This window comes from Epinephelus lanceolatus, chromosome 11, assembly GCF_041903045.1.
Source record: "Epinephelus lanceolatus isolate andai-2023 chromosome 11, ASM4190304v1, whole genome shotgun sequence".
NCBI lineage: Eukaryota > Metazoa > Chordata > Actinopteri > Perciformes > Serranidae > Epinephelus > Epinephelus lanceolatus.
The window spans coordinates 22,024,350-22,038,245 of NC_135744.1; the positions used below are offsets into that span (position 1 = coordinate 22,024,350).

The 13,896-nt window shown below is 43.6% G+C and overlaps 1 protein-coding gene across 3 annotated transcripts; it reads right to left on the bottom strand.

The window, feature by feature from the left end:
* Positions 1 to 274: 274 nt before the first annotated feature.
* Positions 275 to 13,499, bottom strand: vps51 (VPS51 subunit of GARP complex). 3 transcript variants are annotated; one of them, XM_033647792.2, is made up of 12 exons: positions 13,437 to 13,499; positions 13,008 to 13,218; positions 10,832 to 10,961; positions 6,995 to 7,141; positions 6,669 to 6,888; positions 5,133 to 6,048; positions 4,806 to 5,021; positions 4,491 to 4,574; positions 4,259 to 4,393; positions 4,027 to 4,148; positions 2,527 to 2,614; positions 275 to 1,229 (listed from the first exon to the last, which is right to left on the bottom strand). In XM_033647792.2, exons 2-12 carry the CDS (start codon positions 13,197 to 13,199, stop codon positions 969 to 971), a joined length of 2,511 nt encoding a protein of 836 aa, XP_033503683.1. In that variant the 5' UTR covers positions 13,200 to 13,218; positions 13,437 to 13,499; the 3' UTR covers positions 275 to 968. The 3 variants fall into 3 exon arrangements, with proteins under 3 accessions (XP_033503683.1, XP_033503691.1, XP_033503700.1); XM_033647800.2 differs by having other exon boundaries at positions 13,008 to 13,469; XM_033647809.2 differs by lacking the exons at positions 10,832 to 10,961; positions 13,008 to 13,218; positions 13,437 to 13,499 and adding an exon at positions 7,511 to 7,647.
* Positions 13,500 to 13,896: the final 397 nt, after the last annotated feature.

A 13,896-nucleotide genomic window follows, 5' to 3' on the forward strand; every position in this document is an offset into this window, starting at 1 on the left:
CTTCGGATGAATGATGCCCCAGACTCGGGCCAAATACACGGGGCTGATTGTGGCTGCCAACCCTGCCATCACTGGGCCAAAACAAATAAATTCATAACTGAATAAGAAGACCTTGCTCAGCATCGGCCCTAACTTGGCACGCCATTAGAAATAAACTGGCCCGATTCAAGCTGCAGACACCATCATCACAGGAATTAAAGGTTGTTTGAACATTTCACAATTCCTACATTAAATATTGTTGGTGTGTCGGCGGTAGAAGAACACACATTAAATCTTACATTCATACACTTTTATTGGAGACATACACGTTGAAATCATCCCTAAACGTACTGTTTATCTGTGGAAGACATGCACAGAAAACAGAGAATCAACCAACCTCAAGGCAAGAGTTAAAGTAAATCTGCTGCAGTTATTTTAGTGTTAGAAGTAATCAGGTGATATTCAAATTGCAGATTATTTAAAAGCCCCCTAAAATGATTTATGAATACATGAGATTTTCACAGGACACAACTTTTCTCTTCAGTCATTCAGTTTGTATGCACATTAAACACATTTCTTCAAGGGGTACGAGCCAAAAAGTTTCTCTTGTATCACGGATTATTTTTTTTTCTCTCCTATATTTGCACATAGAGGAGGTGAGAGGGGTTTCTCTTCTTATATTCTATGGTTTTTAAATGACTGTTGTAATATGCAACCCAAGCACTAGAGACTGAGGTGGTATGTAATGTTAATCTTTCCCAAACTGACTTTCTTTAGTGTTGGAAGATTTACTGACATTCTTACAGCAATAAAAGTGCGATCTATATGTTCATTTTTACAGTATAATATGTATCTGGATCAATTAATTTAACATTTAACAGTAATAATGTAACGAAGTGTTTGAACTTCGATGCATGATTCCAGTGTTTGTTGTAACTTGTGATACGGTGTCTGGAGAAGACTGTGTGCTGTGTGCTGCACTTTGAGCTTTAACCCCGCTCACAGATGACTTCGATCACACTCTGCTCCATTGGTGCAGGATCCAGGCAGCGGTGGGCGGAGCTCCCCACTATCTCGTCCAGCAGGAAGTGCACAAGGTTCTCATCGGAGACGAAGCGCCACAGGTACATCTGCAGGTAGTGGCAGTCCACCTGGATCTGCTGCAGCCCGTAGCGGCCGAAGGTACGCAGGCGGACACACTCCAGGAATGTCTTTAGACTGATTTTGATAATTCCTGTCATCACAGAGACCTGGGACAGTGGAGGGGAGTGTGAGCGTGTGTGTGATGTTTTCACTGAAGATTACACTACAGTACAGGGATGGGAACTGATAAGATTATATAAATGCCATCATTAATTCTGCTTTTTGGTCAATTTTTTTTTTATCGAATTCCTTATTTATTCCTGATCAATTCTGTGTGTAAAAAATAGGAAGGCCTACACAGGCATATACGGCCAATTTACAGTCACCAATTAACCTGCATGTCTTTGGACTGTGGGAGGAAGCCAGAGTACCCAGAGAGAACCCACGCTGACATGGGGAGAACATGCAAACTTCACACAAGAGGGCTCCCCCACCCTGAATTCGATCCCCCGCACCCTGGGTCCGAACCACGAACCCTCTAACCACTGCACCATCGTGCCGAATACTTGTACAGCATGCACTTTCATTTAGGTTTTCTTAGTTGGAGAAAACTCTGCTGAGCCTGCCTACATGGTGCTAATGTTGTTATACCAGGATATTTACCCTCGGACATGCTGCTCGGTTGGAAACAGTGGATTCCGTGCGTCAAGTGTCAAATACATGGCATTCCTGGAATATATTCCCATTTTGTGTATAAAGATGATTCAGGATATTGCTGGTGTCTCCAACCTTTACATTACTTTACAGACTTTACAAGCAGCACTGCTGTTGTCTTTCTTTGTGAAATGAAGTCACGCTTTGGGGCATTTCTTTCTCTCCACCTTGACTCCTTCTTGTTCCAAATTTCCAGCATTTTTTAAGGCGCAACTGTCAGAAAAACATGCCGGTATCTATAAAAGGAATTGATAAGCTCAAAGGCATGTAGTCCCGATGAATCGGACAATTTGGGATCTGTTCTCAATTCCCATCCCTACTACTCGCCCATGGGCCCAGGCCATGGTGGCAAACTCTAGTTTTCTAGAAACATGGTGGGCCTGGGTGCCTGCCACAGACAAACTCATAAAAACCTGTGTATATTATTTGTATATACGTTAAAGTCTATGCATGTGTATTTCTATGTGTGATTCAAACTTTATTATATTGATCGATAAGATCTTACAACAGACTGCACACAAACCTACTTTGAGGATACTGTAGGGCAATAATAGCAAACTGTCCAAAAAATGAGTAAAGCTGGAAATTTGAAACTATTATCATGTTTCAAAGTACCTGTATGGACCCTACAAACCAACTGGTACCAAAGAATCCTAGGTGCTATATCGTAGGCAGATTTTGCGACCTTAGACGGTACCAAACTCTGGCCTGGTCCATGGACTATACGGAGTGACGCAGACCTTCACTCACCTTGTTGAACTCCACTGAGCTGAAGATGTCGATCCTCTCAGAGAACAGCTTGTGTATGTTGCTCAGCAGATTAGTATCCATGGGAGCACTGCAGGCAGACAAAAAACAAATCACTTAACAAAAATACACAATTAGAACAATGACCTTATTCTACTGATTAAAGGCAACTCAGTCACAATTGACCCCCCTGCAGTGAAGGTGACGATGGTAATACAAATTAGCTGCCTGTGTATGTTCGTATGCCTGTCACACACAATATCTCACCAAACCACTGATATACAGACAGAATAATGCAGAGGAATAAAAGAACAGCATGTAATGTCTATTGCTAGTTAACCTTAGGTGGAGGATTCATGGGGAAATTCAATGTTTTCACTCTTGCTTGTCATTAACACACAGGTCCAAAAGACACACACATGCACAAACAGGACCTATACATGCACAAAGTGGAGAGATGTCAGAGTGAGGGGGCTGCCCTTTGGTCAGGCGCCCCGAGCGGTTGGGGGGTTCGGTGCTTTGCTCAAGGGCACCTCGGCAGTGCCCAGGAGGTGAACTGGCACCTCTCCAGCCACCAGTCCACGCTCCATATTTTGGTCCGGACGGGGACTCGAACAGGCAACCCTCCAGTTCCCAACCCAAGTCCCTATGGACTGAGCTACTGCCGCCCCACTCTGCTGTTAGTGAGTATAACTTTGTGACACTATTTGATTCTTTCTTCACTCTTTAACGTATCACCAGGGGTCTTATTTATAAAGCAGTGCATAGGATCTACACTACAAGTATAACAGACAAAAGCAAACAATGGTATGTGCAAAATAATATACGACAATTTCTACAATGAGGCTGTGTCGCCACTTTCCCGTCTCCAAAATGTTTCTAAGCATGAATTAAAGTTTCTCCCATCAAGTCTGTTTATATAGATCACAACTTTTTCGCAGGAAGTGGCATACGCCATACGTCTTTTAGGCACCGTTTTGTGTGTACAGAGTGTTTATAAATGAGACCCCTGGTGTGTCCTGTGTTTCCTGAGAAGTTAGAACAAGACAGTGACGGGGTTATGACACCATTGACAGGCAACCAAATGAATAGAATTACAACATTTTCGGGGTTTGAACATTATTGGAAACTTTTTGGATGATGTAAGAACACAACTCAACAAAATATATAACATGGGTCTATTTTTTTTTTCCTTTGAATGTGGAAATGTTACATATTATACCCTTAAAGGTGGATGTGAGTAACTGGTGACAGTTTCAAGAGTAAATAGTGACGGATCTTGACTCGCCCACAGCTTATCTTTACATATTTCCATCCTAAATTATGCATCTTAAATATCAGAGAAATGTCAAAGACACACTTCATGAAATCCAAGACATCGCTCTACCCCTGACTAAGTCTTTAAATATGTTACAATGCCATCATTAAACCAAGCAAAGCTAAAACCACTGAAGGACTGCACTTTATATCATCACATCACCAGTCTATTTCCAGCTCATTTACCTTGGAGTGTAGCTGGCAGCATAGCGCGCTTGCTGCCTCGAGCTGCTGTAGACAGAGAAAGTTCTTTTGCTGGAGTCGCTGCTGTGTGCTTTCCTCACGCCTTCTTCATACAACAGACCAACCTATGGTAGAGCAAAGACGGTTCACAACACAGCCTACTCAAGCATGGTGATGACAGCGTAATAAGTGGACTTATGGACATAACACAGATGAAGATATCGTGATCTGTGACCTGCACGTCAATCGAGGTGGTGTCCTCCACTACTCTCTTCATCACAGCCCGGACGTTTCGGGGCTCGATAGTGTTGACCCAGTCTCGTGTTTCGACGCTTTTTCTTAACATTTGGGAGATGATCAGGCCCTGAACCTGCAGAAAATAAGGTTGTTTGTGGAATTATTTTTGAGCATAGATGTCACTCTTTTTCCTCAGTAAGAAAAGCAACTCAGTGAATGTTTCAACCTACCTTTACGTAGTGGTTCAGCAGTTTCTGTGCTGCCTCTCTGGCTTCCGCACATAAAGTTGTAACAGGTGTTACAGGACTGTGATGCTGAGAAAGAACAAAAAGAAGAAGATCTGTATTTAGATGGCAGCGAAACAGATTATCGTTTGGGGTTTTTTAAAAATGCACTGAAAAATAGTACAGATTAGTCCCACTTCTCAGGACTGATGCACTAAAATGCAACTCTGAAGCATCTATCTGAAGTTAATTACTGTATTTTACAGTGAAATGTGGACTTTTGTGTATGTCTCTGCATTTATAAGGGGACAAGCCATTTACCTGCGCAAGGAACTGTTCATCTGTGAGAGTGAGTATGTAGGAGATAGTGGAGGTTTCATAGTCCAAGCAGAGGCGCGAGAGCAGCAACAGAAGGGCCGGGGGAGTCGAACCTCCCTTGTCTCCCGCGCTCTCACAAAACTGTCGAGATGACTGGCACACAAACTTTATAAAGCTCACCACCAGGCTCTCACGTACACCCTGGCTGCAGAATTCACCCTGCGAGGAGGAGACAGGCAGAAACAGCTGTCACTCTCACTATGGGGTAAAGTGGAAAATGATTTCCTGGGGCAAGCTGTTAACTGGCAAACAGACAGAAAAGCGATTCACCTTGAAGTACGGCTTGTTGGAGAATGTAATGTCCTTAGCTGTGAAGAGATGCACTGATGCCAACACTGACTTTATCTGATTGAGAATGGAAGCCGACAGGGAGGAGAGCAGCTCTGGCAAGCTGGTCGGAGCGTCTCTGCCAGAGGCCGCCCCGCCTAGAAGAGCTCCGCCTCCAGCCACAGAAGCACCAGCCACAGAGAGGCGAGGTGTCGCCAGGGCTTGCCTCACATCCGTCAAGCTGTCCATGTAGAAGCTCTGCAGGGCAGAGAGGTACTGCTTCACTCGCTCTGTTGCGGCCCGGATCACAATTTCACTCCCCTGGTTTGGCACAGCGGAGCCTGGCAGCAGTTTGGCCACAGCCTGGAGTCTCCGGTAGAAGCGGTCGAGTGCACGGACCAGGAGGGAGTTATCTCCAACCCCTTTCTCCTCTTGTATCCTCCGCTCCACCAGCGAGAAATACCGAGCAGCAAGGTCATCCACAAAGGCGTGCAACTTACCATTAGCCATCTGAGGAATATTTTTGGAGGCTAGCTCTCCTGTCTGAGCGTGGTTGATAAATAGTTCTTGATAAGATGTTATTACTAAACATAAGCTGCTGACAAATTCATTGCAGCCTCTGTCGATGAATTCCAGGATGTCAGTGTTTGAGGTGGGAGAAGGCATAGTGCTCGTGTTGGGGGAGTTATCAGTCGGAGATTCGGCGGCTGCAGTGGATGACAGCACGCGTGCAGAAGCATCTTGCACGGCTGAGGCAGAGGGGTACGGTCTTATCTCTGCTTCCAGACCCTGGAGGTCCGACTCCAGCCGAGACCGCGCATGGCTCAGGAATTTATCACAGAGCTCCTCGGCTGGCTCATCCAACTGTAGCAGCAGCTCCACACACTCTGATAAATCTTTAGCGCTTGACCCGCCATCCCTTTAGGACAACAGAACAGGAAGAAACAGAAGATCAACGGGGAATGTAAAAAATAGACACAAATAAGAAATATCTGTAAAGATTTTAAAATTAAAACAGGCAGGTACAACATTCAATAATGACAAAACATCTGCGTTACAGCAAATTAATTGACTTTTTAGTCGAGCAGCATGAATATCTGCAATATACAATAGAGCAAATTTGCAGTATTAGTTTGATTTAGTGATGGGCGGACCAATTCTTATCACAGAATCAGTCCCTACAGGATGTCACGATTCATTATCAACGTGTTGTTTTAACACTTGACTGCACTGCCCTATGTTACAACACGTTAGGGATTCATGAGCACTCTGATGTTTGGCAGGCCGACCCGACACATAGGAGACACTAAGAGGAGTCGTTCATAAAGATTTGTTTGTTTATTTTTGCCCATCACTAGTTAGAGTAAAATCAGGGTAGAATATTTGCAACAGTCTGTATTTAATCCAAATTTGTTTCTATGGTTCATACTCTCTCTGTGCTCTCGTCGCTCACGTCTCTTGCTAGAGGAAGAGTGACTCTTAAGTGTTTCATTTCCTCACAGCGGCGTCTCTAATCTGAATTTAGGTTGAGTTTCCTACCTGAACTTCTGCCGCAGCTCCTGTGCCAGCTTATCCATGATGGCGTGACAATCATCCTGAATTCCTTTGAAGGAGGGCAGGTGGCTGTACTGCTGCAGCACGCAGCGGGCACGGCGGTGGGATCTCACTGCTTGAGCGTAGGCCTGCAGCTCCAGACACTTATTTAATCTAGCAGGCAGCTCGAACAGAAACTGCAGCTTCCTCAACAGAGTGTGAACCCCTGGGGTGGAACATGGCAAGACGAAAATATGAATATAACCATCATGAAGCCCCCCCCTGCCCTCGACAACTGACTCAACAAAACAAACCTCCAGTTCAGGTCTCACCTGAGAGCTTTGTGATCTGTGCATGCTGGTCTTGAAGAGTCCCGCTGATACGAGCACTGAACTCAGTGATTGCTGCCATGTTAGCAGACAGGCAATCCATTTCATCCTCCATCTTTTTAAAGTCATTCTTCATCTTTCTTATGGTGTCTGGAAAAACATGGAGAGACGGGTCAACATACGAATTAATCCATTTTGCAAGCAGAGTCAAAGATGGCGCCGTTGTGTGTGGCTGGCCGTCTGTCTCTGCTACCTCTGCTGTGTTTTGTCCTGTTCCTGTCGCTGTGTTTTCATAAAGTGTCATCTCTGTTGGTGTATGATCGCCTGAATCTTTTAAAAATCCGGGATTCTGTGGAAAACCAACCGATCCATGGCTTTAATGGACATCCTACGCCACCGCCGCCTGTTCTGGCGTCCATACCCTCATATCTATGGCGTCTCCCGGCTTGGTCGCTACGCAATAGCCGTCGAAGGAGACGCGGAAAGAGAGGTGGAGCAAAATGCCGGCTGAGAGCTCACCTGGCTTCGTCCTCCACGCACAGCACTCGTCGTCCGCCGTTTGGGGTCTCTGGGGAGTTCGCCAGCTTCATCATCCGAGGCTCCACGGAATACTCTTACCGGTGGCTGCAGCCGGCAGTACCGGAGGCCGGGTACTCACTTCCTTGCCGCCGGCCCGTGAGGATCCGCAGACGGGGCTGCATCCCGGACAATCTCCGCCCGGTCCAGCGTGCCTCCCAACAAACGGATCAGAGTTTGGTTCGCATGGCTCTGATCAACACCAGGTCCGTCGTAAATAAGACTTTCATCTTAAATGACTTTTTTATATCACATTCTCTGGATTTCCTCCTTTTGACTGAAACCTGGTTGAAACCAGGTGACAACAGCGTCTTCTCTGAGCTCCTCCCACCCAGCTGTTCTTTCTTCAGCTCCCCGCGAGCGTCGGGGCGAGGAGGGGGGCTTGCTGTTGTGTTCAAGGACAGTTTTAAATGCTGGCGTCTTCCTGCAGATGCATACTCCTCTTTTGAACTGCAACTGTTTGTGATGGAGTTTGCAAGTCCCGTGTTGTGCGCTGTTGTCTATCGCCCTCCAAAATATAATAAAGACTTTTTTCAGGAGTTTTCTGAGTTTTTGGCAGACGTTCTACCAAAATATGATAAACTTCTAATTTGTGGGGATTTTAATGTTCATGTGTGTTGTCTGTCTGACCAGTTTGCCACTGACTTCAAAAGTCTTTTGGCAAGTTTTAATCTAACTCAGTCAGTGGATAAAAAAACACACCAGCTTGGGCACATATTAGACCTTGTAATTTCCCTTGGGCTCTCAGTCTCCCTCAAAGAAATTTCTGAGACTGCAATCTCAGATCATTTCCCTGTTATTTTTGAACTGATAGCCCCCCAATCAAGGAGCAAACCTCTTGCTCCATCTTGGCAACGGCGAATTATCACTCCCTCCACAGCCGATGAATTTACCGCTGCTTTCAAGGACTCACAGCTGTTTGCCTGGGATGGCTTGGTTTCCCCTCCATGTCCCGACGACTTTCTCTCCTTCTTCCACTCCACCTGCACTGGGATCCTGGATTTGGTCGCACCTTTTAGGCAAAAATCTGCCAAGCCAAGAACAGATCCCTGGTTGAATGACACCACCCGCGCCGTTAGGCAACGCTGCAGGCAGGCAGAACGCAGATGGAAAAAGGACAAATTGCAAGTGTCTCTGGAAATGCTAAGGGTTTCCCTTGCTGATTATCAGAAGGCTGTACGTGAAGCAAAATCTCAGTACCTCTCTAACATTATTTCTAGCAGCAATCATTGTCCCAGGGTTTTATTTAACACAATCAATGCTGCTGTGAACCAATGCGCCTCTGCTCTGACTGATGTCTCAATCGCCACTTGTGAGAAGTTTCTTTGCTATTTTGTTGACAAAGTGGAGTCTGTCAGACAAGACATCAGTAAATGTTGTAACTTGAATCTTAATAAGGACTTGCTTGTTGCTCCTACTCACTCTGCTGTGTTCAACCAGTTTGACATGGTTTCTCTCTCCTTTCTAAGTAACATTGTTAAATCCTTAAAGCCTACAAATTGCCCAGTGGATATTGTCCCTCCCAAGGTGCTGAAAATGGTTTTTAACACTGTGGGGCCTAGTCTACTTTTTCTTATTGACAGTTGTCTTGGACTAGGAACTGTCCCAGCCTCCTTTAAACATGCTGTGGTCAGGCCCCTTCTTAAAAAGCCTAATCTTGACCCCTCAGTGATGTCAAATTTTAGACCTGTTTCCCATTTGCCCTTTCTTTCCAAGGTTTTAGAAAAAGTTGTTTTTAATCAATTACAGTCATTTCTGGAAAACAACTCAGTCCTTGAGAAGTTCCAGTCTGGGTTTAGGTCTCGTCACAGCACTGAGTCTGCGCTGTTAAAAGTACATAACGATATTGCACGGGCAGTGGATACCAAATCTCCGGTTGTGTTAGTGTTACTTGACCTCTCAGCTGCCTTTGACACGGTGGACCACTCAGTCCTCCTGTCACGCCTGTGTGATTATGTTGGCATTCGCGGTACAGCACTGAAGTGGTTTGAATCATACTTATCCGGCAGAACCTTCTCTGTTATGGTTGGTGACTTGTCCTCGTCAAGTGCTCCTCTCTCCTGTGGGGTCCCACAGGGGTCTATTCTGGGCCCTATTCTTTTTTCTTTGTATATGTTGCCTCTTGGGTCAATTATAGCCAGGAACAACCTCTCCTTTCACTGTTATGCAGATGATCTGCAAATTTATCTGCCAGTGAAGCCAAACAGTCAAAGTGCGCAGAGTTCTTTGTTTTCCTGTGTGGCTGAAATTAAGCAGTGGTTGGCCCAGAATTTTCTTCACCTTAATGATGGTAAAACAGAGTGCATCATGTTTGGGGACACAGGGACGACTGGCTTTGGAACCTTGTTTCCAACACTCAGTCAAAATGTCAGAAATCTGGGAGTGTTTCTTGACTCAGACCTTAAATTCGACAAACAAATAAACAGTGTTGTCCGAACTAGTTTTTTCCAGCTTCGTCTCCTGGCCAAAGTTAAAATGTTTTTAAGTCGCCGCAACCTCGAAATGGCCATCCATGCTCTTATAAGCTCTAGACTAGATTACTGTAATGCTCTCTATGTTGGTGTCTCCCAGGTTTCTCTTGGTCGCCTCCAGCTGGTGCAAAATGCTGCGGCCCGTCTTTTAACCAGCACTAACAGACGAGAGCACATCACTCCTGTTCTTAAATCCCTTCACTGGCTTCCCGTCCAGTATAGGATTGATTTTAAAATTTTACTGTTTGTTTTTAAAGCTCTTCATGGTCTCGCCCCAGTGTACTTAACTGAGCTTTTAACTGTTCGGGAACCTGGTAGAGCGCTAAGATCGTCAAACCAACTTTTGCTGGAAGTGCCCAGGTCAAAATACAAACACTGGGGTGATCAAGCCTTTTCCATTGCTGCTCCCAGGCTTTGGAATAAGCTCCCTGTTGAAATGCGCCTCATTTCTGACCTGGGCCTTTTCAAATCTAGACTGAAGACATATTTATTTAGGATGGCTTTTAATACCCAGTAGTGTGGTGACTCTTTTACTTTTCCTCTGTTTTACTTTATTTTATTGTATTTTATTGCTCCTATTGCTTTTATTATTTTCATTGCTTTTATTGTTTTTATTGTTGTTATTGCCTCTATTTATTTTTAATTGTTTTTTGCATCTATTGTAAAGCACTTTGGTTCACCGAAAGGGTTGTTGTAAAGGGCTGTATAAATAAAGAACATAACATAACATGTGCTCAATCAAATCTGACAACATTTTAACAGTTAATTCACACAGACCGAGACGTTCCCTCACCTGTCGCAGATATAAACTTGTTGTAGTTTTCATACACCAGCGTCTGCATATCGCTGTCCAGAGAGCGGATCTGCTTGACCATGCAGGTCTCCTGGTCCATCAGCTCGGCAAGAGAGCACTCTCTTCTGAGCTGCATTGAGATGAAAAACACACAGTGGTCACAACCACACTCAAAACCAGTGCATATGAAATACAAAGTCAAACAACAAATTATTGTTTCATGGGCGGATTATGAGACAGGCCAGGAGGGACCCCTGACAATGGGCCCCCAGGGCACAGATATGCAAAAGGCCCCATCACCTCTCCTACACAGCAGCAACATACACAGACTTTGTGGTGGTTTTGCTTCTTTTTGTTGTTGTTTTGTGTGTCTTTGTACTTGGTACGCATCTTTTTGTGGTTATACATCTCTGTAGTGATGTTGTGTGTGGTAATTTTGTGTTTCTTTGTATCTCTTCATGGTTGTTTGCACTTTTTTGTTGTCAGTTTGTGTCTCTTTGCAGTTCCTTTGCATCTTTATGTGGTCTTTTTGAATCTCTTCCTGGTCGGTAGGTGTTCATTTGAGTGACATTTTGCAGGTGTAGGCCAGGAGAAGCCGTTCAGTAATCCATTGATTCATTGAGTATATCTTTGTTATTCATAAAGCAGCTTTCTTAATAACTTATTTATGTGTGACTACCATTCCTCCACAAGAAAAGAGTGCAATATAGGCATAGCATTACAGTTTTGTATGTTTACTGGTGAACTGTTGTGTAAAAAGTGGGTATAATGTCCAGCCTAGGGTTGCAACAGTATGAGATTTAAATGGTGGGATAACCATCTCAGAAAATATCATGGTTTCACTATATCGAAGTATTACAGAATTCATATTATCATCAGTCAAATGACCCTTAAAAGGAATTAAAACAGAAGGGTTATTGTTGGTTGAACAAACTTTTTATGACTGTAACTGAAACTTGAAACTGTTTTCTTAATGTAAGTATATGTAACAAGTCTTCCCTTTTGAAATAACTAAATTAAAGGTTAGATTCAACGTCGACTTGCCTTGTTTTTCAATATCTAAACAAGCAAATGTACCCAGTGTAACAACCATCAACTTTTACATCACGGAATATCTTGAAACCAGAATATCACTGCAACCCTGGTCCAGTCCACTTCATTCTGTGCCATTTCCATGAGATATAATGTCAGTTAAAAGAGCACTGAGTCATTTATGCATTGGTAAAGAGAGCTGAATTATACCCCCACTTAGTTTGTGGTTCTTTAGCCTTTATCCTAAGACCTCATATCTAATCACAACCATCCACATTTTTACACACCAAAGGAAACTTGTGTAATCGCTCTAAAAGGAACTCCTGGCGATAGTCAGATGCATCAGAGTCATCCCATTAGTCCTGGGCTCCTATGTCCTATGCCATGGGGGGCAAAGTTTACTATTAAAAGAGCCAGGTCACAGATATGTGACGCACATTTTAGTTGATGAAATGTCAAAACTTTTTTTTAATTCGATGTATAGGTTGCACATTTTTACCATTGTAGAATGCAATAATCACTTTAGGCGTACAACAATGACAAAAGAAAATCTGTATGTTAAAAATAATCTCATTATATAATCTAACATTGTCAGGTATTATCTTTGAAGTTTAAATTGCAAAAGAATGAAGTGATATCATCATTTCAAATGCAGTTTGAATGGTAAAAATCAATTTAACCTCTGTGGAGGCAGAGACACCTGCCTTGCCCACAAATTTAAGGGTGTAGGTTTCAGAGTGTAACATCAATGGGCTGTAAGCTGCAGGTGAGTGATTATAACATATTGACACAGGGAAACATACATTGCTGTGAACATAAAACCCTTTATATTATGAGGATACTGAGCTGGGGAACACTGGGGAGCATAGCTGCAGATGCATCACAGACACTCACGTTTCCCTTCATTCAAATATTGTAATATTTCCCTACCAAACTGCAGAAAATGGCACCCTGAGTATTGATGTTTCTGTGCAGTAAATGATACTGGGTTTGATACACTTGACAGCAGCATACTAGGCCTATACATTAGCAGCTCCTGTTAACACTAATGTCTCAGTGTTATTAGCATACAGTGCAGAAGCCTTAATGTGATCTGTGTCACAATGGGCAGACATGACAGATGAAGAAAGCAGTGGTCTCTCACCTTGTTGAGGAAATGCTCCGGGTCAAAATGCGGCCCGTTGATGTCGCAGGGATCCAGGGACTCCGCCTGCTCCGCGGCCTTTCCTTCTTCATTTATCCCGTAGTAGAGCTTCAACATGCCGTGCACCCTGCGCCTCCTGCCGGGGCCGGGCTCCCCGGGCACCGCCACCAAGCCGTCCGCCTCACCGTCCATACTGTGCGACACCGGCCAGCTGAGAAATGTACAAACAAAATGACGGTAAACAAAGATGACGGGCGTCCAGCTGGCAGGAGAAGACAGACAACCACTGCCGGAAAACGCTCACTGCTTGCTCTAAAGTGACTGATATTTGTGTAGCTTATCTCTCTGCTCTTAACAAGAGGGATTTTAAATTAATAATTCAAAAATAATTAACTGGAAAATGTCATATTTCTTCTAATACAAACGTACACAGGTAGCTAGCTTGAAAATGTCACTGCTTCCGGGTTTTTAGCCTATCCGGTGTTACTGGTGTTACGTCGTCAAAGAGTACGTGAAGGCAAGAGAGTTATCTGAAAGTACTTCCGGTATGACAATCCGGAAGTGCATTACTGCGAACGTAACATAAGATTTACGCTTAATTGGTACCTAACGAGGAAATTTCGTTGTTACAGCAGCAGTAGTACAGATAAATAAAGAAAATAGAATTTAAAAAAAAATAAGAGATAACATAAAGTAAAATAAGCAATGAATTGAAAATGAATATTATATTATTATATTAAAAAAACATTATGATGGCATGGGATATGAGATTAAAAACATAAGCTGAAAGGTAATATGCTATTGTACCATAGTATGGAATAAAATATTTGATTGTACTCTATTCTATGTTATATTGCTGCTTATTGTATTGTTTTATGTCATGTCATGT

Coding starts and splice junctions, on each gene's coding strand:
- vps51 (XM_033647792.2), bottom strand. CDS start 13,199: ATGGACGGTGAGGCGGACGGCTTGGTGGCGGTGCCCGGGGAGCCCGGC. Junction 4,394..4,490: donor TGCTGAACCACTACGTAAAG/GTAGGTTGAAAC, acceptor TATTTTCTGCAG/GTTCAGGGCCTGATCATCTC. Junction 2,615..4,026: donor GCTGCCAGCTACACTCCAAG/GTAAATGAGCTG, acceptor GTCTGCCTGCAG/TGCTCCCATGGATACTAATC.